The sequence below is a fragment of the Rhinolophus hipposideros genome (genome assembly GCF_964194185.1).
Source record: "Rhinolophus hipposideros genome assembly, chromosome: 13".
Lineage (NCBI taxonomy): Eukaryota > Metazoa > Chordata > Mammalia > Chiroptera > Rhinolophidae > Rhinolophus > Rhinolophus hipposideros.
In genome coordinates this window covers 33,534,887-33,557,241 of record NC_138059.1, presented here as the reverse complement: position 1 = coordinate 33,557,241, position 22,355 = coordinate 33,534,887, and the positions used below count along the sequence as shown (strand labels likewise).

The 22,355-nt window shown below is 43.0% G+C and overlaps 1 protein-coding gene across 1 annotated transcript in view; it reads right to left on the bottom strand.

Annotated features, from left to right (window-relative positions):
* Positions 1–19,636: 19,636 nt before the first annotated feature.
* STK3 (serine/threonine kinase 3) overlaps positions 19,637–22,355 on the bottom strand; it is a 339,257-nt gene continuing 336,538 nt past the window's right edge. Inside the window, exon 11 of the mRNA XM_081070826.1 lies at positions 19,637–21,372. Coding sequence (XP_080926952.1) covers positions 21,214–21,372 — 159 coding nt within the window. The 3' untranslated portion in view covers positions 19,637–21,213. The remainder of the gene's footprint in view (positions 21,373–22,355) is intronic.

Sequence of the window (22,355 nt, the reverse complement as noted above, 5' to 3'; positions counted from 1 at the left end):
AAACTTTGTGGGTCTGCCAGGGCTGACTCACTGGGAGCAGCTGAATTGCTACCCACTGAGTTCAGGGTCAGTTATTACAAAGGCCACCATAACGGGGTTGTAGTCCACATTTCTTTTTGTGGAACACGAGGTGGAGGGGGGAGAGATCACAATGCACAGAACCAGGGTTGTCCCTGGGCTTCCTCGCTGCTTGCCTAAGAAAAGCCAGACAGCTTTCTTTATGCCACTCCTGGTGTCGAGATTTGGGGAGTGCTCTTGGAATGAGGTACTGGTGGGAACCCCACAAGTAATTCTGGGTTCTTTCTCATGCGGATGAGGTCTTGTCCACTCTGCCAGAAACCTGGGAGCCAATGATTTAAGGTGTTGAAAATATATTACTATGTAATCGCCGATTTTAAAACATGAGATCACTGATTATCCAGTAGCTTCTCCATTTTAGAAAACTCTCTCATGTTAAAAAAATAAGAATTCCAGTCAAACAAAAATATCCTCCTGACCTTCACATTCACCTGAACTTCCTCTCCTCCGCAACCCATGGGGGTATGTAAATGTGTATCAAAGCTTAAAATCATCTCGATGCTCTGAGCCCTCATGCTAAGGGCCTGACTTGTGCTGGTATTTCAGGGATAAGCTTGATGTCTGGAAACTGGATGTGCAGATGCCACATATTCGGAAAGACTAGAGAGCTGGTCTCAGCAAATAATGCCAGGAGAGGAACCACGAGGCACAATTAATTTCCCCGAGAGCCATTATTCAGCAGGTGCAAAGCCATTTGCCAAGCCGTGGGCTGAGTGCAAAAAGAGTGACTTCTCTGCGTACCCTGAGCCCCAAATACTTTCAGGTGTGACATTTTGTGGAAAGCCATCTGAAATGGCTCCTAAGGCACAGGTTTGAAATGGCACAGAGGAGTATATATATATACGTGTGTGTGTGTGTGTCTGTATCTGTCCTTGTGTCTGTGTTTGTCTTTGTGTGTGTATGTGGGTCCTGTGTGTATCTATGTGAATCTGTATGTGTCTGTTTGGCTGGCTGTTTGTATGCCTGTATGTCTGTCTGCGTGAGTCTCTGTGTGTCCACATGTATAGCTAAGTGCCTGTGTATTAGTAGGGGGTGTCTTTGCGCTTGCATGTCTGTGAGTGTGGGAGTGGGGAATTGAAAGGGGGCAGACAGGAAAAAGGGGTGGAACCAGCGGCTTTCCAGGACTGCATTAGACATTGCTTCCATGGAGAGGCTTTCTCTGCATTCCCCTCAAGCTAAATTACATTTTTCTGCCACCCAGTATCTCTCCGTTATGCTTCATAGCACCCAAATGCTTTTCCTTCTTGGCTCTTTTGTAATTTTTCATTTTTGTTTATTGAATGATGTGAGTCTGCCCACTAATTTGAAGCTCCATGAGTGCAGAGATATTTATCATAAGTGCCTAACTCAGTGCCTGGCACAGAGTAAATACTGACAAATAAATGCACCAAGGGCAGAGGGGCCTGGCAAAGCGTGGGGCTAGGGCCCTCTCATCGCGATGGTGCTAGAGAAAACGCAGCTCTTCGGCAGCTGATTTCACCTGCTGCGGAGCTGACGCCGGGATCGGAGGCACCCGCCGTGGGACTCACTGTGGGGACGTCCTTAGCAGGCCTCCCGGCTGAGACCTGTGACATGCTGCTCAGGCAGTGCCAGCCATCACGAGAGTGGAGGGCTAGCCTCCCTGTGGCGCACACGTTTCTGAATGAGCTCCGGAACTGAGGAAGGGCTGCCAAGCAAGGCATCGGGTGATGACGAACGCCTGAACCAGTTTGCGGGTGAATAATATCCCAATGGATCGACACCTCAGCACCCCATTCCTCTCGGGCGGGGCCCACTGGAGGCCACTCCCAGTTAGGCTTTAGAGCTGAGGCACTAGACGTGCTGCCGTTGGGTGGCAGCACCACCTTGTACTGATCGGAGGGGCAGTCTTGACATGAATGTTTCCTTGCTGATCCGCCAGCAAAAAGCCAAACCCCACAACTGAATGTGAGACCGTAGTTGAAGTGTATCTAATTGTGGCCACCTAAGCGGCACACAGCCCACGTGCTGACTGGGCCCTGCAGTTCACGGGCGGACCGCAGGTGATGCCAGAAGGGCACATGCTGGTGTGGGAGGAGGACTCCCCGGGTGAACTCGTCGTCTGCTGTGCACGAGCTGTGAGACGTCGGACATGCAATGGCTGGCCTTCAGGGGAGAGGTGACATCTGAGTTGACACACAGTGTGAGTAGGGCTGTCAGAAAGAGGTGCCCGTGCTCAGGTTTCTGCGGGCAGGCCCGGGAGGCGCAGCGGCAGCACGGAAGGGAGGCGGCCGCGGGGAGTGGAGGGGACGCCGCTCTGGGGCCGCACAGACGTGGGTGCTGGATGGTGCGGTGTTCGGCTGGAATCCAGATCAGGTCTGTGCGTGGGAGGCCATGGCCCGAGGCTCTGACAGCCCCGACATGGGGGGCCTTGGGCTGCCGCCCCAGCTTCTAGGCTGGCAGTCTTAGAGCCAATGTATTCGACGTTCACTTTTTAAAATTAATGAATTATGATAAAGTTTACTATTTTAAGTGTACAGTTCAATGGCATTTAAGTACATTCACGTTGTTCCTCAACCATTACCACCGTCCATCTCCAGAACTTCTCTCATCTTGCAAAACTGAAAGTCCGTACCCGTTAAACAATAATTCCCTGTTCCCCACTTCGCGCCAGCCCCTGGTCCTTATTCAGGTTTCTATTTGGTTTCATTACACATGCACAGGTATGTAGGGGTGGCACTTTCCCTGTGGTACAATGGAAATCACTTACATAGATGCGCATTAAAATTCTAGGTTAGGTATTTCCTAGTTGTGAGAAGTTGGTTAAGTAACACCATCTTTTTGAACATTTGTCTTTTCTGCGATCAGGATGAGGATGGTAATAGCCAGCACGCACTAGGCACTGTGCTGAGAGCTTGATTGGATTCAGGCACTTAATTTTCCCAACAACTCTACAAAACAGATTCTATTATTATTCTCATTTTGTAGGTGAGAATGCTAAAGCAGAGAGGCATTAAATAACTAAGCAGCCTGAGGCCACACAAAGCAGAGAGGGTCATGTAAAGAAAGTGGCAGGCACAGAGCTGGTGCACAGAAATGTTGGTGGCCATTGCCTTCCTCAGGAATTCTTACCAGCAATGTATACAGTCCACCTGTATGTAACAAGAGGCTTCCTTTGTGCCCAGCAATATCTTTTATAGCCACTGTTTCATTTCAGTCTTCACTACACTACTAGGAGATAAAAAAATTTTAACGTGTGTTTTTAAATGAATTGCTTTATAATTATACAAGTAATAGTTGAATATATTCATCATAAAAACAATCAAGCTTAATAGGGAGAACTCAAAACCCACATGATCTTCTAACCTCAGTCCTCTCCCAGAGTAACTACATTGGTGTATATCCTTCCAGAACTTCCTGTTCATTTATATACAGATCTTTATACCTGAAGAATTGAAGAGTAGTTCTGTAGGTTGCTCCATTCTGGAAATGCCTCTGTGTCATTCAGAGAATAAAAATGAATTTTATTCTTTTTAGCTGCTCTTAGCTTTCCAGTTGCACCAGAATTTATCAAGCCAGCCCCTTCCAATGATCAGTTAGTGAGATGAGTAATATTATCTTCATTTGGGGACTGGATAGATTATCTAAGGCCACCCAACTGGAAAGTGGCAGAGGTGGGATCCAGCCCAGTTCTCCCTGGCACCAAAACCAACAGTCATAACCACTGTAGTATAAATTCACACAAACATAGAGGTTTGCTTTAAAGTCACTCTGTAGTTACTGACTGCATTTATTTGTTCAACCCACATTTCTTAAGCATCTACTATGTGCCACAAGTGATGAGGAATCTCTTCCTTGACATTTCTCCTCTCTAGACTTCCAGCTCCCCCTCATAGCTCCTTGCTTATTGTAAAATCTGTTGGACATTCCTCTCGTTCCACATACTCCCCAGGTTTTTAGCATTGTCCTCCGCTTTCCCCATTTCACCTGGCACTGTCTCCATGGTTCTTTTTGTCTACTCTTCTACCTGACAACAAAAGTCTTCATTTCTAGGTCTTCTTCTCTCATCCAACTCAAAACTCAAGTTTCCAACTGCCTCCAAGATGCCTGCTCCTGCGTTCTCATAGGTATCTAAAATTCTACATGTGTAAAACTGAACTTATCCTACTCCTCACATCCACCCCTATTCTAGTGAACTGAATCACTGTTTTGGGCTGGCCCACGCCGGGGTCCTGACTGCTCTGCTATCTTTGATACCTCACTCTTTAATGCCTTAATCCATTTAGTCGACCAGCCCCACTAGTTCAATATCCTAAACAGTTCTTGGATTTGCCTCTCCTCGCCATTGCCAGTCCCCCAGGGGTTGTAATTCAAGCCCTCAGTCCCTTTCCCTGGACCAGCACAAAAACCTCCATGTCCCAGTTCTCCAAGCTCCCAAAACACCTGATCCAATCCTACATTAGCCCTCATCTCAGCTCTGAGAGCACAGACATATTTCTAGTTGAGGCATGGACCATGTTCCAATTGTGTGAATATTTCTAGCACATATGTGTCTGGAACCCAGATTTCCTGAGTGTTTGCTGAATGATTGTTAGCACCAGGGACATTTCCAGAAATGCTAGATTAAACCACTAGGGTGTTTTACTTAAAGTCTTCCACTTCTACATCACAGTTTTGGGGAAAGAGTAGGAATAACGACAAAGCAGGATTCGGGGCTCCGATGCCTGAACGTGTCGTTAAGCTGACTGAGAACTTCTTACCTTTAAACTTTAATTTTGCACTCTAAGAACACTACAAATAACATCTTTTTCATTACCTTTGTGTGGTGATGAATGCCGGTCTGACATCAGTCCTTGGATTTTGCATGTTAATCACGTAAATAGCAATTTTATAAAAGAAAAAGTAGAACTGGTAGCAAAATATATAGTATTGCTCTAACTTTCCATCCAAGTACAGTTTTATTTTCTCCACACATCAATGGAATACCTTATTTTATAAAACACTTTTTAGTATTGTGGTTGGTTCCTTATGATGCAGGAAGCCCTGAGACTGTTCTGAGAAACATAGATATCCCTTGTTTTCACACAGATTCCTGTACCACTGGCAACAGAATTATGGGAAGAAAAATTAAACTGTCTCATAGCTAAAGCAAAAAAAAAGACTATTCCATTTTTCCTATTTTTATGAAGCAGATATGATGCATCAGTCTGTTTTGTGTGAATCAAAGGGTCTAGAACTCGAGAACTGTGACCATTTTCACCACATAATGACAATAATGAAGCTCATGTCTACTTCTTTAGAAACTGAGGTACATTCATTCAGGCCTTATAATACAGTTGGATGCAGGGAATACAGCAGAATTTTGTTATACAATGGAAGGAATTTTCACATTCAATTGGATACTTATTTGTTCAAGGGCAAAATAAATGCTTCTCTATGTTCCAAAGTACTGGATCCTGAGTAATCTAACTCAGGATTGAGAGATGATACAAATTCACAACTTTTGTGATTATCAGACCTATTCTCATGAAAACAGTTTGTTTTGAAGTCATTTCTCTGCCTGCATCTTTATTCACTCGCTTGTTTATCTTCCCATTTTCCCATCTACCCATCACACAGTGATGAACAAAAAAGGCATGATCGATGTCCTCATGGAGACAAGCAAGGATGTTTAGTACTTAAAATAGGGCTTCTAAGATTTCTTAGCCATTTGCCTAAATCTAAAAATGAAATCACACTTCTTTTACCTGTTCGTCATGCATTATTCAACACGTGCTTATCAAGCATTGCTATGTTGGGGCTTGTGCTGGTATTACGGAAATGAGGAAAACATGGGCACAGCATGGGCCCTCAGACAGCTTACAGTCAGTGGGAGAGACAGAAGGACAAGTAGATACTATAATACAATATGGAAAGTCTAGTGATCATGATCTATGTGTGGGCGTCCAGAGGAGGTATCCCTGAGCTGATGTGACCGGATGAATAGGAATTGGCCACTTCAGTTTCAGAAGGGGTGGTGGGCGCAACCAGGAAGAGATCGCTTGGAGGAGTATTGAGAGCTGAGAAGAGAGAGGGAGGTGGGGCCCTGGATTTGGAGGGCCATGTTTGCTTTCGTGAACTTTATCCTGAAGGCGATGAAAGTCCATGGCATTCTGGATTGATTGTGCCAGCTGATGGGGGTGGAGGGAGATTTGAGGGGAACAAGCCCAGAGCAGAGACCAGGTTAGGCGCTGTGGCAATTGTCTGGGCAGATGATGATGAAAGCTTGAGGGGCAGTGGAGAAAGAATAGAGAAGAGAACACAGATTCTAGAAATATTTGGAAGCCTGAATTGGCAGAGGGATGGTGTGGCATAAAAGACAAGGAAGATTCAAGGACTCCTGGGTTTCTAGCATTGGTAACTAGATGGTAGATGGTAGCAGCAACTGGACAGAAAATACAGCGGGAACAGTGTTTGGTCATGTTGAACTTGAGGTATGTGTGTGACATTAAGAAAGTCTGGGTATAAAGTTTTAAGTCTGGACTGAAGGCAGGAATTTGGGAGCCATTAGTATATAGGTGTGTATTGAGTTGCGTGTGATGCCACTGACAAATACTGAAAACCCCGTAAAAAGACCTGCAAAAGTCATCCCTACTCTGAGAATATACATAATGAATATTGATTCATTGACTTGAACGTTGATGCTGTGCTTTCCAATGGGTGCCCTTAGGGAGACACTTCTTATCTTGGTACTGAAAATAGTTGAGTTTCTCTGAGCAACAGAGTATGCTTTTAATTTTTTCCTTAAAGTTTATTTCCCCCTGCTTTATGATTGTAACATAGCTAAATATAATGTATTCATTTTTAAGTTTACAATTCAATGGCTTTTAATATGTTCCCCAAGTTACGCAACCATTGCCGCAGTCAAGTTAGAACATTTTTATCATTCCCAAAAGAAACTCCATACCCATTATTTCATTCCTTTTTATTTCCAAACCATATTCCCTGGTGTGGACGTACCACACTTTATCCATCCATCAGTTGATGAAATCTTTTATCTTATAGACCAGCACCGTCCAGTGGATTTAGAACGCAAACCACAAATGCGTATATAATTCACATATATATGAGCCACGTATATAATTCAAAATTTTTCTGGTAGCTACAGTTTTAACAAAGTAAAGAGAATCAGGTGAAATCAATTTTGATGAGGTATTTTAACCCAACATCCAAAATATTATCATTTAAAATGGTAATAAATATTAAAATTATTGAGATAGTCTGTGTTTTCTTTTGTGTTAAGTGTCAGGACTACAGTATGCATTTTATACTCACAGCTCATCTCAGTTTGGACTAGCCACATTTGAAGTGCTAGGGGCTACCATATTGGACAGTATAGACAATGTAACCTGTTTCTGATTTCCTTCTTCACTTTGGATTCTAGGAAGCTTTGGACCAAATTCATGGGAAGCAATTTTTCCATTAATATGCTTCATAGCACCAGATTGGTTCTTTAGTTTTGTTTTCCCTTTGCTTCAGTTTTTGTCATTTGTTCTTAACTTATGCTATTTTGTTTTACTTTATGCCTCAAAATTTGTAAATTTCCTCAATGAAAGGTCTTTGAGAAGAGAACTGCTGATAAAAAAAGATTAATGTTTCACTCAACGTAAGTAGCCAGTGAACTGATTTGAGGAACTGAGCTTAGGCCTATTTCTTTAGAAGATGCTGCTAACCTTCAACCCACATTTCTCTGGCACTTTGCTCCAATATCCATCTCAGCAAGCCTCTGCAGAATATCATTCCTCTTAGATGCTACCAGATAACAGAAATGGGTATGGCTGAGTGTGACTGGTAGACATAGGCACCAGGAAATTGGCCAGATATTACTTGGAATTAATTTATCTCGAAAACATTCCATGATTTGGTGAAATGAAAACAAAACCAAAAACAAAACAGACCACGTAAATTCTGTCACCTCCTAAACTGCAGGATAGAGAGAGCAAGCAAGACAAAGGATCCTCAGTGCACTTTCTCTAAATGCTTTCATTGTATAACAAACTTCCTTAGATGCCTTAAGTGTGCCAAATATTCCTTCTCATCTCTCTGTCTTTCTATATATTCGCCCTCCCCATAAACCCTTTTTCATCTCCTGCCTTCCCAAACCTGTGGTCAGTTCAAATAGCCCTTCAGTGAAGCCTCCCTCAACTCCTGCAACCACAGGGCTCTGCTGATATCTTAGTACACTTACCACACTCGAGTGTCGATGCCCTGCACCCGGAGATAAACACCAGCTCTCAGCCAGGAGCCATGTCGCCTTCATTTCTGTATGTCCACCCTTAGCATGTAGTTGGTGCTTAATAGATGTTTGTTGGATGAGTAAAGAACGTGCAAGTCGCTGGTACTCACTGGTGGCCAGGAATTGTGCTGGGGGCTTTAGCCACATGTCTCATTCACTTTTCACAACCCTCTGAGGCTGTCTTCTCTGATAAAGAAGGTGAGATTTATGGGGAGGTTAAATAACTCACCCAATGTCAGGCAGCAAGTTAGTGACAGAGCTTCAAAGATACCTACCTTGGAGGAATTCCAATCTGTAAAAGATGTAAGGCTTTCTTGTCCTTGTGTAACAACCTCAATAACTAAAGAAACGAATTGGCTTCAAATTGTACAGAGTAAGGTAGGCCTTTTCTGCCAGAAGAAGCTGTTGCTTCCTTGTAGCCAAGTTAGAAATGGTTCCCATAGACAAATACTGTATGTATTTGTACATATTGCATATGTCTGTTGTCATTGCTTTGCATAAAGGTCAAGGGACCGGGCACGACATTGGGATTCATTGAACAAGAAGAAAACACTGGCAACCCATTAGATTTGTGTGAAATTCAAATCATTTTGCATTAAGAAGTTTAAAACATTAGGTTTGGACTTCTGTGATTGCCTGCCAGGTTCCAATTCTGAACCATACCCCAAATCGCTCCTTACTTGTTAAAGCAATTAATTTATCCTCAAAATCAAAAAGCCTTGCTGAAACTTGTTAAGGCCCAGGTTCATTAGTCCATTAATATTAGACTCTAATAATTTGCAAAGACCATATTCTAAGCATGTAAACTAATTTATGATCTTCTGCTGCTGGTGTGCTTTTCAAATAAACTTCTATACACTTCATGAAAGGCCAACAGAAAATGAACTCATGAATTTGCATATTGATTCATTAATAATGAAAGAGTTTTACATTTCATATTCCTCAGTGCATATTGTTTTTTAACATCCGAGACTTCGGTTGCAAGTGCTATTATGTCTTCTCATTTGAATATTTTTTGCCAAGAATATTTTCTTTTTAAATAGGAAAGAAAGCTGTCATGGAATAATAAATGGAAAGGATGAAAAAAATGCACAGCTGCAAAAGTGTCCCCTTGCAGCATGCTCTGTATACACTGGAGCATTAGAAAGAGAATATTTAAAAGCTGAGAGCTTTAGTATCAGGTTTTATTTAGCTTCCACTCAACTAAGTGCAGTTCACCTTGGAAAATTCTATAAAAATTTAAGACAACTAGTTCCTTGGTTTAAACTTGGGCATGTACTGGATTTTGCACTAGAAAAATTTAAAAACTTACTAGCTTTCAGTGCTTTCTCATAAAATGGAATAGATTTGTTTTTCTATTGAGGAAATGTCAGGTATGACACTATTTTGTAATTTTTGGTTACGATTGTCATTTCTATCATGCTAACAAAACCTATTTCCCTGTGTTCTCCTCTCCTATTTATTTTCTTCATACTCTTCCCATTTCATTGAGAATGTGAAGTGGCTTATGAATAGACTAAAAATGGGAAAATCCCGAGAGGTTGGTAGGCTCCTTTAGGAATTCTGATCCGTTGGCTGACCTGGAGCTGGAAGGCATGCTGCTCGCCTGCTCAGCCTATAGCAGTTTTTGTGTAGATGTGACTTGAACACGTTGCGGAGGGCAGGAGGTACAAAAGCCAGGGTATTCTTGGCTCATTCCCAGTGAGGAAGGACAGGGGTTGTCCCAGTCTCCAAGGACCTCATACCCTAGAGATTCCTTTCCTCCCAGGTGGTAACCCTCACATAGGGAAAAGTTCAGCAGGGTTTTAGGTCCAGGACCTGAACCACAAGTCCCACTGACACATATTACTTTGTTTGTCACACAAAAGAACCCTATGAGAAGATATGAAAATGACACATGATAGGGAAGCAGATCCTCCTAAGTATGATGGAGGAACTCATCCCTCTGGATATTCACTTCATTTTTCATGTAAAAAAATCTTTTCAGTTTTTGTAAATATGGGATCAGGGATATGTAAGTGTGCAGACCATAGAATCCTATAAAACAATTAACTATAAATTTGATTCTGAGCTTCCTGGTACCAAAGCAAATTGGAAAACCCAGTTAATTACATAATTCTTATTATTAAGGACTGCGGATGCTAACATTTTAGTGAAACAAAACTTTAGGGGCATAAATTTGAAATTTTCTGGTGGGTCTGCATAAATGCGGTCATAGATTTGGCCTTAACAATATCCCTAAAATAAAAAGAATAGTCTTGGGGTGGGGGTGAGTTTAGCTTAACCTAATGACTTACTTTACTTTAGGTAGAAAGAAAATACTTTAAGAAATTGAGTATGATTTTCCTCAATAGAGACACTACCTGAGAGTAGGCCAAGCGCTTAATAGAAGACACATCTGGGTTCTAGGATACTCGGATGTACTTTAGAAGTTATACAAACTTCTTATCAATGAAGAACAGAGCCTTTTTCTTTATTCTTGCAAAAACAAAACTCTAAATGGAAAACGATTAAAAGCCTACTTTATTTTTTTAAGCTTATATGTATCTACGTGCCATATGCCAGCAACTTTGTTAAATATTTTACATGTACTACAACATTTGATCCTTCCATCCTTCCAATTGCTGCTTTATTACAGATAAAGATATTGGAACACAGATTGTCTGAATGGCTATTCTTTTTTTTCTCCATAGTGCATCTTTGCTAATAATATCAAGGCATATAAATATAGTAGTTTCCTCCCAAGAATTCAAAGATGAAGCAATTATTTTTCCTACAGGTTAATTTTGTCTGGTAATATAGCATCTAATCATTGCACATGGTATCAGAGCTGTTAACAGAAGGTACCTAGTAAGGGTGAGAGCCCATAATGGGATTTGGACATAGTGACGAATTGCCTGATAAAGTGAAGATCGAAAGTGAAGATTCAAAGAGGTAGGAAAGCTTTCTGGGCTATGAGAGCATCCCTACGTAGTGATATAACTTGGCACAGTATGGGGAGCTAGAAACTAGAGAAATCTGCACTTTCCCTAAGATGTCCAGGCCAGGCGAGGAAGTAGAAAAGAAGGAGAGGGAGAGTAGAGAGGGAGAAGGAAAGGGTGGGACAGAGAGAGAGAGAGAGGAAGGAAGGAAGGAAGGAAGAGAAAGAAAAAGAAAGAAGGAAAATGATAACACATAATGAATATGCGCTAAGGAAGCACTGTGATGACACAGCTGGGTTTCAGTCCTGGCTAAGTCTTACCAACTGTACGACTGTGGAAGGGTCTGTTAAATGTTTTACCAAGTTTCTAAAAAGAAGTGAAGAAAGAAAGAACCTGCCGCTAGGAAAGGATGTCGCGAGGTGCAGCACCCAGTCAGGTCAGGGCTTCCTGCCCACGCTTCAGAAACTTTTGCACCTGGTTGGTGATGCTGGCAGGCAGGGTGGCCATGGAGAAAGTGCACTTGGCTCCAGGCCTCACATAGAAGCTGGGGAGAACCCCGGAAAGGTGGCCACCATCGGGCTGGATCTGAGTCGCTCTAGCTCTGGGCTTTGATCGAGGCCGGGGAGACCTGCAGAGACCTTGCCCAGGCGGCTGAGCTCTGGCGGATGCGGCCTCCGTGGTGGACGGGGCCTCAGAATGGTCCCCACATGGTGGCCGTGTGGTGCCAAACACCTGTAACCCGCTGCAGGAAGTCCCAGGCTCCGGGAAGCCCAGGGGTTGGCTGGCCTTTAAGGCCTTGCCCTTTGACCTCTGAGTCATGTCTTCGCGTGTTGCACGTGTGAGTGCACCCTCCACTGTGACGTGCTCCACGGTGACGTCACAAGCGCCTGGCTGGCCAGTTAGTTCAATGCCTGCTGTACCGAGAGAAGAGAGACGCTAAGGAGAAGCTCTCCAAGTTTCGTGCTCTATTCTCGAGTTCGTTTGGCGCATAACTCGCTCTCTATGGGCATTTTGTTTTCTGCATTTTTACTTCTATTCCGCCGCCGCCATCGCTTCCCTGGTGGCCGTCGCACCGTGACCGGTGGCCGTCGCACGGTGCCCGGTGGCCGTCGCCCCGTGCCCGGTGGCCGTCGCCCGGTGGCTTCCCAGGTCTGCCGCGAAGATGGCCCTCCTGGCCAGAACCAGCCTGCTGCTCCAGCCCGTGTCCTTCGCCCCGGTCTCAGCCGCCCAGAACGTGTGTTACCAGCTGCATCTCACACCCCGGGGAGGAGGAGGGCATGGCTGCCGCAGGGCACGTATCCCCCTGTGGGGAGCCTCCGCCCGGTGGCCTGGAGCGTGAAGGACCCTCCAAAGAAGCCTGTCCTGTCCACCTCCAATTCCAGGATGTACTTTCCCTGGGGAACTGTATATATCCCTCCTCTAAGTCGAACATTTAATCGCCAGCCTCCACCACCCGAGTGGCTAGTCAAGTGGAAGATGCCAGGACCTCCCAGGACCATCCCCCTTCCTCGCTCGAAGGAGATGGCGGTGAAGATCCATCAAGAGCCCAAACAAGTGACGGCGAAAAATGAAAAGTATCGCGTGGAGACCAAAGGCCACCAGAGCGGGGGGCACCTACCTTTAACAACTAGGCCCCCAAAGACCGACGGAGTCCTTAATTCCGTCAAGTGCAGTCCTGCGCCTCTGGACCACGCACCCAAGGCCCCAGCATCCAACCTGAGTGAGAATGCCCGCGTGTCTTCCACGAGTTCTTCCCCCGAGAGTCACGGGGTCACGGAGTCCCGCAGCCCTGCCAGAGACGCCCTGCCGCCTCCGAGGACTGATGGCCACGCAGCGGTGCTCCCTGCCCCCACCGCACGCAGCTCCCTGCGGCCGGAGCGCCCCGGACAGGAGGCGCTGGGTGAAGAGCCTCGGCGTGGCGGTCGGGACGCACTGGCGTCCGGTGAGCCGACGCCCAGCCCACGAGGCTCAGACGTCCCCCCCAGCTCCTCCTCACCGCCATCTGCCAGCGGTGGTCTCCGCACACGCAGAACGCGCAGGCCACTTTCGCTGCCCCTGCCACCATCTGCCCTCACGTGCTCAGCTTCTGACAGAAGCCCGGGCACCTTGAAGGTCCCTGCGTGTCCGTGGAACAAGGTCGCGGCGGATACAACGAAGGTCATGGCGGACTGCAGTGCCGCTCAGTATGCCCCTCCTTTTACCCGACCTGGGGTGCTTGCAGACCCCCTGCCCGCGGCTGCTCACACTCGCCTGGTCCCGGCCACGAGGGCCAAGTCGGCTGCCCTGGCTGCCCGGCCCCTGACCGAGTCTGCCCCTCCACCGCCGACTCAGCCTGTTGGTCACTGTCCTCTGGTTGTTCGTGCCCGTTCTCTTTCACCTCCTGATTCTCATCACATGTTGGGAATTCCACCTAAAGAGAATGGAGGCCGTTTACAGCCAGCCATAACCTCAGCGTCTCCTACTTCTGACGTCTCCGCACCTGCTATGGCTTCCCCCGGCTCCTTCCAGCCGCCCTCCTGCAACAACGAATCCCCGGTGCCCATGTGTGTAGATTCTCCTCCCCCTGCTTTCTCCTTACCCGGCCCTCTGCCAGTGCCTTCCGCCAGTGTCCCTCTTGCCCTGCCCACCAACTCTGTGGCCGTGCCCTCCACCTCAGCCAAAGCATCTGCCAACCCGACAGGCCAGCCTGCTTCAGACTCAGACGTCACTTACATGGACACGACTCCTCCTCCCCCTTCCAAGTTCTTCGTACTCACAGCTTGCCCAAGCCCCGGAAGGAGATGTCGCAAACCCCAAGTCTACTCCCGCCTGGTGTCCTCCACCGCCCCACCTGTAGCGAAGTGCCCCCGCCTTGCTTCCAAGTACAAGGGCGGCCGCCGAACCACCCCTCGGCCCGGATCAAGGACCCGGGGTGCTCAGAACCGGAAAACCTCTCTCGTCCCTGCCGCTGTTTCCACCAACTCGCCTGTCGTGAAGTCTGCAGCCACTCACGCGCCAGTGAACAGCACCTCTGCAAAACCTGTCGATGACTCCGAGCCTATGGACACCACGCCTGCTCCCTAGGCGGTCATTTTCAAGTCGCCACCGGCCTCCTGGAAAAACCACTTCCTATTTTACATACCATTCCCTGGTTCTGAAATCACACCACCCAGCATCAGCCTTCCATCTCCTGATGTCTGCACCCACAAAATGAGTCGGCAAAGAGGCCCAAGTTTTCAACCATGAATGGCTTTGTTCCACTGCAAAGGGGCTGAGCCCCATAAGGGACATTTTACCTGCTGTCTTCTCACAGCCAGAGGACCACAGCTCCTCAGGAGTGTGGTGTGTTGTGTTGTATGTGTATTGCCTGTGTGTGTGTGTGTGTGTGTGTGTGTGTGTGTGTGTGTGTGTAAGAGGCAGATGAGCCCAGATCGGAACTACACTGGACATGAGACTTTCTACAGTGGAGGAGTAAAGAGAGCTGCGTGCACATCAACTGCTATCCCTGGTCTCATCCCCCGACCTAGTGGTGGAACTGTCAGGAGGCACACTGCTCTTTCCAGGTGCTTCTTTTCCCCCTACCCACTTGCCTCATTAGACCCTTATCTTTCCCCCATTGTTTGTATATATTTATCTATTAAAAATATTGTTCCTTTAAAAAATGCAGTGGTAGACAAGGTAATATGACTCAAACCTCTAAAATCAGAAACCCTACGAATAAGGTGGCCCAGGAGGTGCTGGAGAACTTCCAGAACTCAGTAACGTTTGTATCAAATGGAGGTGGTTGAAGCAAAATCATCCCAGATTTAAACTTGCCAAAGCACAGGATAAAACAGATTTCACATGCACTGACCATTCTATGGGTGATATGCAAATGTGTGTTTTTAAATACAAAAGTTAAAAATAATCTGTTGTTATGGATTCTTAGGACAAATAAAGACAGAAATGAGAACTGAATTTAGAAAACTAAAAATGAAAATTTACCAAAACTAACACAGGCAAGACCTAGCCCCTATTGCCACAAAGTGATCTGGGAGAAAAAACCTATAACCCTAACAGTTTTCATAAATTGCTTGAAATCCCATTCTGTACCACTGTAACAATTAAGTGCCCACCTGCTTCACCTAATCCCGAATCATTAAATTCTGTTCCCAAGTCACTCAAGCTCTAAATCTAATTCCAATCCTAGGCTGTTAAAAACCCTTTTGTAAATGCTTTTTTTTTTTTTTTTTTAAAGTCCAAGCAGGGTTTATTAGTGATACATCCTTAGGGAAGACAACTGGCCTAGCAGAGGTGGGGGAGAGGAGGAAAGAGGGAGGGAAGGAGGGAAGGAGGGAGGGAGGATAAATATATATATATATATATATATGTATATATATATATATACATATATATATACACACATATATGTATATATATGTATATACGTATGTTTACATATATATATGTATATATATAGAGAGAGAGAGAAAGAGAGAGAGAGAGAGAGAGAGAGAGAGAGAGAGAGAGAGAGAGAGAGACAGAGACAGAGAAAGAGGGAGAGAGGGAGGACCAGAGAGCTTGAGGGCCAGAGAAAGCTGAATAATTATTCTTGGCCAGGGCAAGAAAAGGGGAAAAGTGCGAGCTAGGATTGGAATCCAGATAATTTACGTTCTGAGATCATACAGCTTCCACTATGCTGATTAAGTTTTCTCTAAAGTACTCATTACCAAAGACAAACTTTGGTAAGGGAGATAATAGAACATGTTTTAGTTTACAAAAACGCTTTCAAGGCACAATAATGGCAAACATATCCTAATATTGAGGGGGAAAAATGTTTTTGTACAACTAATCTTGGAACTTAAGTAAATGCAACCTGCTTTTCTCCCCCTACATGTAGAAATAATGGCATTTCAGAAAATGTAAGCTCCATTGAAATGGAAAAAAGGTACAAAGCAGGTAACAATGGTCCTCTCCAACTTTTTTGTTTTTTGTTTTTTTAACTTTATTATTATTTTCAGATGTACAAAACAATGAAATAGTTAGACACTTACACCCCTCAGAAACTGATAACCCCTCCCCCAATTTATTACCCCTCTGACATCGTACATAGTTGTGACAATTCCAGTGACTCTATTTCCTATGCTGTACTCCACTTCCTGTGAATATATCTATATCTATATATAGATATAGATATTTGATTATATTTGACATTCAACATTATTCAGCTTCAGTCTATGCAGTGGTCTCCATAATAAGACAAGGGTCCATCTGTCACCCTACAAAGTCTTTACATCATTGATTATATTTTCCAAACTGTCTTTCATTTTCCTGTGGCAATATTGTGGCTATTAATTTGTACTTTCCAATCCCTTTACTTCTCCCCCATCCCCACCCCCCCTTTCATCTAGCAACCATGAGGCTTTTTCTCTAGATCTTTGAGTCTATTTCTGTTTAGTTTGCTCATTTATTCTGTTCTTTAGATTTCACATATAAGTGAGATCATATGGTATTTGTCTTTCTCCGTCTGACTTATTTCACTTAGCATAATATTCTCCTAAATTTTAATTGAAAAGCTTCTCCTTCTAAGATAGATCGGCAGGCGGCCTTAGCAACCCTGTCCAGCATTCTAAAGACAGATCTCCTGTGTTTATTAGATGATGTGGTCTAGTGGAAAAAGCAATGATTTTGGAGACAAACAGCGGGTTAAAGCTCAGGTTGACATTGACTGGCTTTGTGACCTCTTTAATCTCTCCAATCCTTTCTTTTCTAAGAAAAAGAACATGCATCTTGTTGTGAAGGTTTCGGATTAATATATCAAAAGTGCATGGCTTAATAGATGCTCAAAACCAGTTGATATTATTGTTGTTACCTGGATGTAAGAAGAGAGGGATTAGCTTATATGATTAATGATGATAATTTTGCTGTTTGAGCTAATTTCATTCAATGAAACTTTATTTACTACCAATTAAATTTAATATCCTGGTAAGCATATGGGGAAACAAGAAGGATAAGCACCAAGTCTCTGCTTTCAGGAATCTTATAATCCAGTAATAAAATAATTAATTGTAATAGAATTTGGAAGCAGTTCAGTTTGGTGGAAGAAAGGACTCAAATAAGACAATAATGTGAGATGAGGTCATGTCGGTGGGGGCAATTTGCAGGTCTGGAATGCCAGGAGGCAAAGTTCATTCTCAACTTGGTAGGTAAACTTCTGTGAATGGAAGAGTGAGCCCCCCAAAATCAGAATGTTAAGGATCTCCAGTGAGCGAAAAAAATGGTGGTAGGGAAGCTGGCTAATGATATGGTCCAGTGTGAGAACAAAATAGATTTGGAGCTGTTTTTCCAAGATTGGTGGAAGAATTGAGATGATCGTTTGTTTTCTCTCTTGGGGGCTTTTTGTGGGTGACTGTGGGAAGTGGTTGGCTGAGAGTGTTTTGTGGGGATGTGGAACAGGGAGAAGCTGATTGACTCCCTGGAGGATAAGCCACCACTCAGTGGCAGAGACTCCCAACTAAGATGGACAGACACCCTTGGCTCCAGATCTGGTCAGACTGCTCATTAGACCCCAGATTCCTGGGCTTTGGGACCGAAAAGAGAACATCTATTATTAATGTATTATATAATTACCCCTAGAGAAGCTACATATCCTTAGTGAGTAGAGACATATTTTAAACTTTGGGGATGTGCTTCTGTTAATAAGCAGAGGAAAGAAATACAAAAGCATGTCAGTAACATACCAATATGTAAGGTTGTTTAACATAGTGTGTGGCACGTAGTAAGTATCCCGATAGGAGTTATTATTTTGAAATCCACCTAAATACATTGTTTTCTCCAGTTTATATTGGCAACATTAGTTCATATTTTGTAAATTTAATTATTTATGCTAAAATAAGCTAAGTATATTGTAAGTCTGTAAAATGAGTCATTTAAGTTCATGAAATCAGAGAAAAAACTTTTTCATCTACAGAACAACATATTCAATGATGCTGACATTTTAGTAAGACGAAACTCTTACTCATTAGCTTCAATTACAGTTACAACACTATATTTATTGATGAACGGGGGTGTGCAGAAAGTATTTACCTATTTTTGGAACATTCTCAGCAACCAAGGTTAAAATGATAAGAGGCTTCTTCTTACACTCATTCAAACAACTAGAAAACACTCTATCCGAAGCCGCACAATAAATCAAGGCTTACTTAGACTTGAAGTTTCTTTCATGGCTTTTGGTTCTTCAAAACTTATGTAAATTCCTTTTGCTAATTGGTGGGGGACAGGCAGTGAGAAGATAAGACAAATTTTAAAACAGAAGATCCTAAAATGTTCTGGAGCTTCTAAGACCCTAAAATGAAACCATGCCCATTGTTCTTAATTCTCTTCAATGTGTGTGTGTGTGTATGTGTGTGCACGTGTGTGTGTGTATTTAATAAGACAAATATAACAGTAGGGCACAAAGTCTATTTACATAAACATTATAATGTGATTGGAACATTCGGTATTTACTATTAAAAGGAGGACTCTTATTAAGAACTGAATTAGTAAGAATTATGTAAATTTTCTAATTGAGCAAACTGGAGAGAAATTATCTTCATAGGTGTCTTGTCATTTCACATGGGTGGTTTTACTTGGATGATAGCAAATCATTCATTTGATTTCATCAAATTTGGCATGGTATTAGACAGGTTACCGAAAAGAAAAACAATTAAGGGGGAAAAAAACTAACGGTAGGGTATTTGAGTTGCTTGACTCAGCTCACTGTCCCAAACAGATTCTGATAAACATGGAGCTGAAGCGTATGTTGTAAATTCAGTCTTCATTTTTAAAAACTTTATAAAAAATTCAATATTTACCCCCATTTTAAAAAATCTTACCATTTGTACCTAATTAGACAATTTACTAATTGTAAGGACTCAACACAGCAGAGAGAAATGTTACTCCAAGGTGTTACCTGGGACACAAATGCCGTTTGAAGAAGGAGTAGGACCTTTCCAGAGCTGAAGCACTTTCTGTGGCTGTCATTAGCCAACTTGCCAGCATTTCCTTCCTCTCCCTTCCACGCACATGGTAAGGTTGCATTTCCCTGCTGGCTGGAAATTAGGAGTGGCTGTGTGACTAGTTATGAATACTGACTGGGCTGACCTGATGGGCATCACTGGAGCTGGCTGGAGCTAATGTGACACTTGTCAGTGCTCCTTCCCTTGCGGTGGTGACCACCAATGTTGCAGATGGTGGAGGCTCCATCAGCGGGGTCTCTGGGTGTGAGCGGCAGGAGCAGGGCGCCTTGCCAACCTGGAATGGGCATGGAGCGCAAGTCAGAAGGCACGGAAGTTTCAGGGTTGTTATCACTGCATAATCTTGCCTGTCCTGACTAACACACCTCCCTTCCCTGGAACAGCCAGAGTCCAGGTGATGAGTTTTAGAAAAAGATATAAAGATGAAACGTACGGGGTGGCACAGTAAAATTTATTTGTCTTTATGATTTACACATAGTACTTGAACTCACAAAAGAACAAACACTGTCAAGATGGCCATATGTAGCATAGGAAATGACTGGTCCCCGTTCAATCTAGCAAATGTTCATTTAGCTTAGAAATGAGTTTCTTTTCAATGGTTTTTATCTTTTTTTCAGTCCCTAAGGCTTGCACAGTTCAGTACAAATGTTTTTGCTATTTTGTTATTATCAGGCACATGATGTTTACCAATTCCCAGGAAATAAATGAAATCAACAAAAAAGTCCTGTGACAATTGAACATGCTTTCACAGAAATAAATTTGCCGAGCTTATTTGCTTAGAGTTTGACACAGTTTAGCTATCAGACCTACACATGGAACAGTATTAAGAAATTGCATTTGTTAGGCTGGCCAGGTGGCTCATGTTTTTGGAGTGCCATGCTCCTAATGCCCAGGTCGCTGGTTCGATTCCCACATGCGCCAGTGAGCTGCACCCTCTACAGCTAAGATTGTGAACAAGGGCTCTCCCTGGTACTGGGCAGCCCTGAGCCGCAGGAGGTTGCCTTGGGCCAAAAGCCACTGTGAGCAGCCTTCGGAGACTGACTGTCTGGGGTGGGTAGGGGGAGTGCAAGGCTCATAATACCAGTGTGGGCCAGGGAGCTGTGTCCTAGAAAACCAGACTGAGAAACAGTGGCTTGAACTGGAGTGGGGGCGGGGGCTGAGGTGGAAGAAGGGCGGGGGGGGGGGAGAAATTGCATTTGTCTAAGAATTTATTTCTTTTAAATATTTACCACACATTTTTTTTGTGCAAGGATTCTATTAAGTTCTTTGATTTTAAACATTATAGCTCTGTCCAACCTAAATACATATAGTTCCTTTTGTACCAAACATCACGAATTAAAAAGTTAAAATTTCAGGAGATAAAAATGGAATTATTGCTTCACTATAAAAAATGCCTGGCTCATCTGGGTACTATTGCTATTATTGCTTTGCTTCTATTGGAAAACTATCCTGGAAATCATGGATTGTACCCCATAGTTCCCTGCTTAAGGTATAAGTTGGTTGAACATTATGATCTATGAATACATCCCTACCTTTACCAAAGTTATCCTGATCTTGTCCTTAAAAAAAAAAAAGCAAAGTGAAATAGCATAAATAAATAAGTTTACCTAAAGGGATATAATAAATAGGTTACTAGATAAGAATCAAGAATATTGTAACATAAAGCCCTTCCATGCTGTACAATTAAACGATAGCTTTGGATTTTCAAGGTCTCTAAACACAGCCTTCATTTTATAACACAATTTTACTGCCGGTATGCATCTGATGGATATAGAGAAGAATATATTTCTGTTGTTTTCATTGTTTAAAAATAAAAACATAATGGATACAGTTGTAAATTGTGCCTTTTGGGAATTTACCCTGGTATGTACCATCATTAGTTTTTGACCGTTGCCTAGTTGCAGATACCGATCCTAGGGATTAAAAAGAAATCATAATATTCCTTCAATTCTTAATGGTATCTTGGTCTCCAGAATAATTTTAGAAACAAAAAGAGAAGAAATTAGACTCAAAAGTTTTGCTGCCTTCTTTTCTTCGCATCCATTGCATCCAGAATGGGTTGCCTTTTTGCATTGTATCTTTGTCGAAGCTCTTCTATTTCTCGTTCCATCATGGGGTCCAGTGCTTTTAACCGCATCTGTAGTTCTTCTAAACTTAGATTTTTTAACTGGATATAGAAAAAAATGAAGATATTAACATAGTAAGATTATCTACAGTAGGTTAAAGTCTAACGAGTTTTAGCACAAAGATTTCAGCAATCTCTTTACATTGTCTTTGATATATGGTTCAACAATTAAAACAGGAATTCCTCTGAAAAATCAAGAAGCCACATCTTACAGGAACCTCAAGTAATCTGCAACATAATAATAATGCTAATACTATTACTACTAATAAACACCTCTGCTTCTAGAAAAGAGCCAATGAGAAAAGTAAGCTGACACAATATTATCTGTTTTTAATAAAGGCAGAAAGACAAATCCATCATTGCCAACAAACAGACTTTCAGGGGATGTTCTGTATACACGCACTCTGATCTCTCACCTCCTCCCCAGCTATGGAGTGCTGCAGTAATCGTGAACATCTGCAGGGATCACCCAAAATGTGACGAAACTGAATACTGGTTAAAGTAACTATTATATTCTGCATTTTCTCAAATGCCTAAATTTTAAGCACTCCAAAAGTGAATCAGAAAACAAAATTATTTAGAATACTTTTATCCCAAGCATTTTATAAAATAGGGTTTTTAATTTATGATGTAAAATATCCCACGGCTGATACAGTATTGTGTAAGTTCTGACATGGCCTTGTTTCATGTCTCTACTCCAGATATTCCAAAAATATTTCAGCTTTACAGATTGTACATGCACACCTAGAAACTATTCAACTATACTGCTAAATGTCATGACATGAAGGTGGGTAAATAGGAATACAGAATAATGACTCAAACAGGAACACAGAATGACTCAAATGAATAGGTTGCTCTAAGATTAGGATAAATAACATCATACAAAGCAAACAATTATCATTACTTTAAAATTTTTTGCTTTAAGATAACTTATACAGCCTTTGCTGGGAAACTAGTTGTCAATAATTTATAAATATTATATTACAGTAATGATCTGAATTCAGGGAAAGAAGCAACTTAGAAGA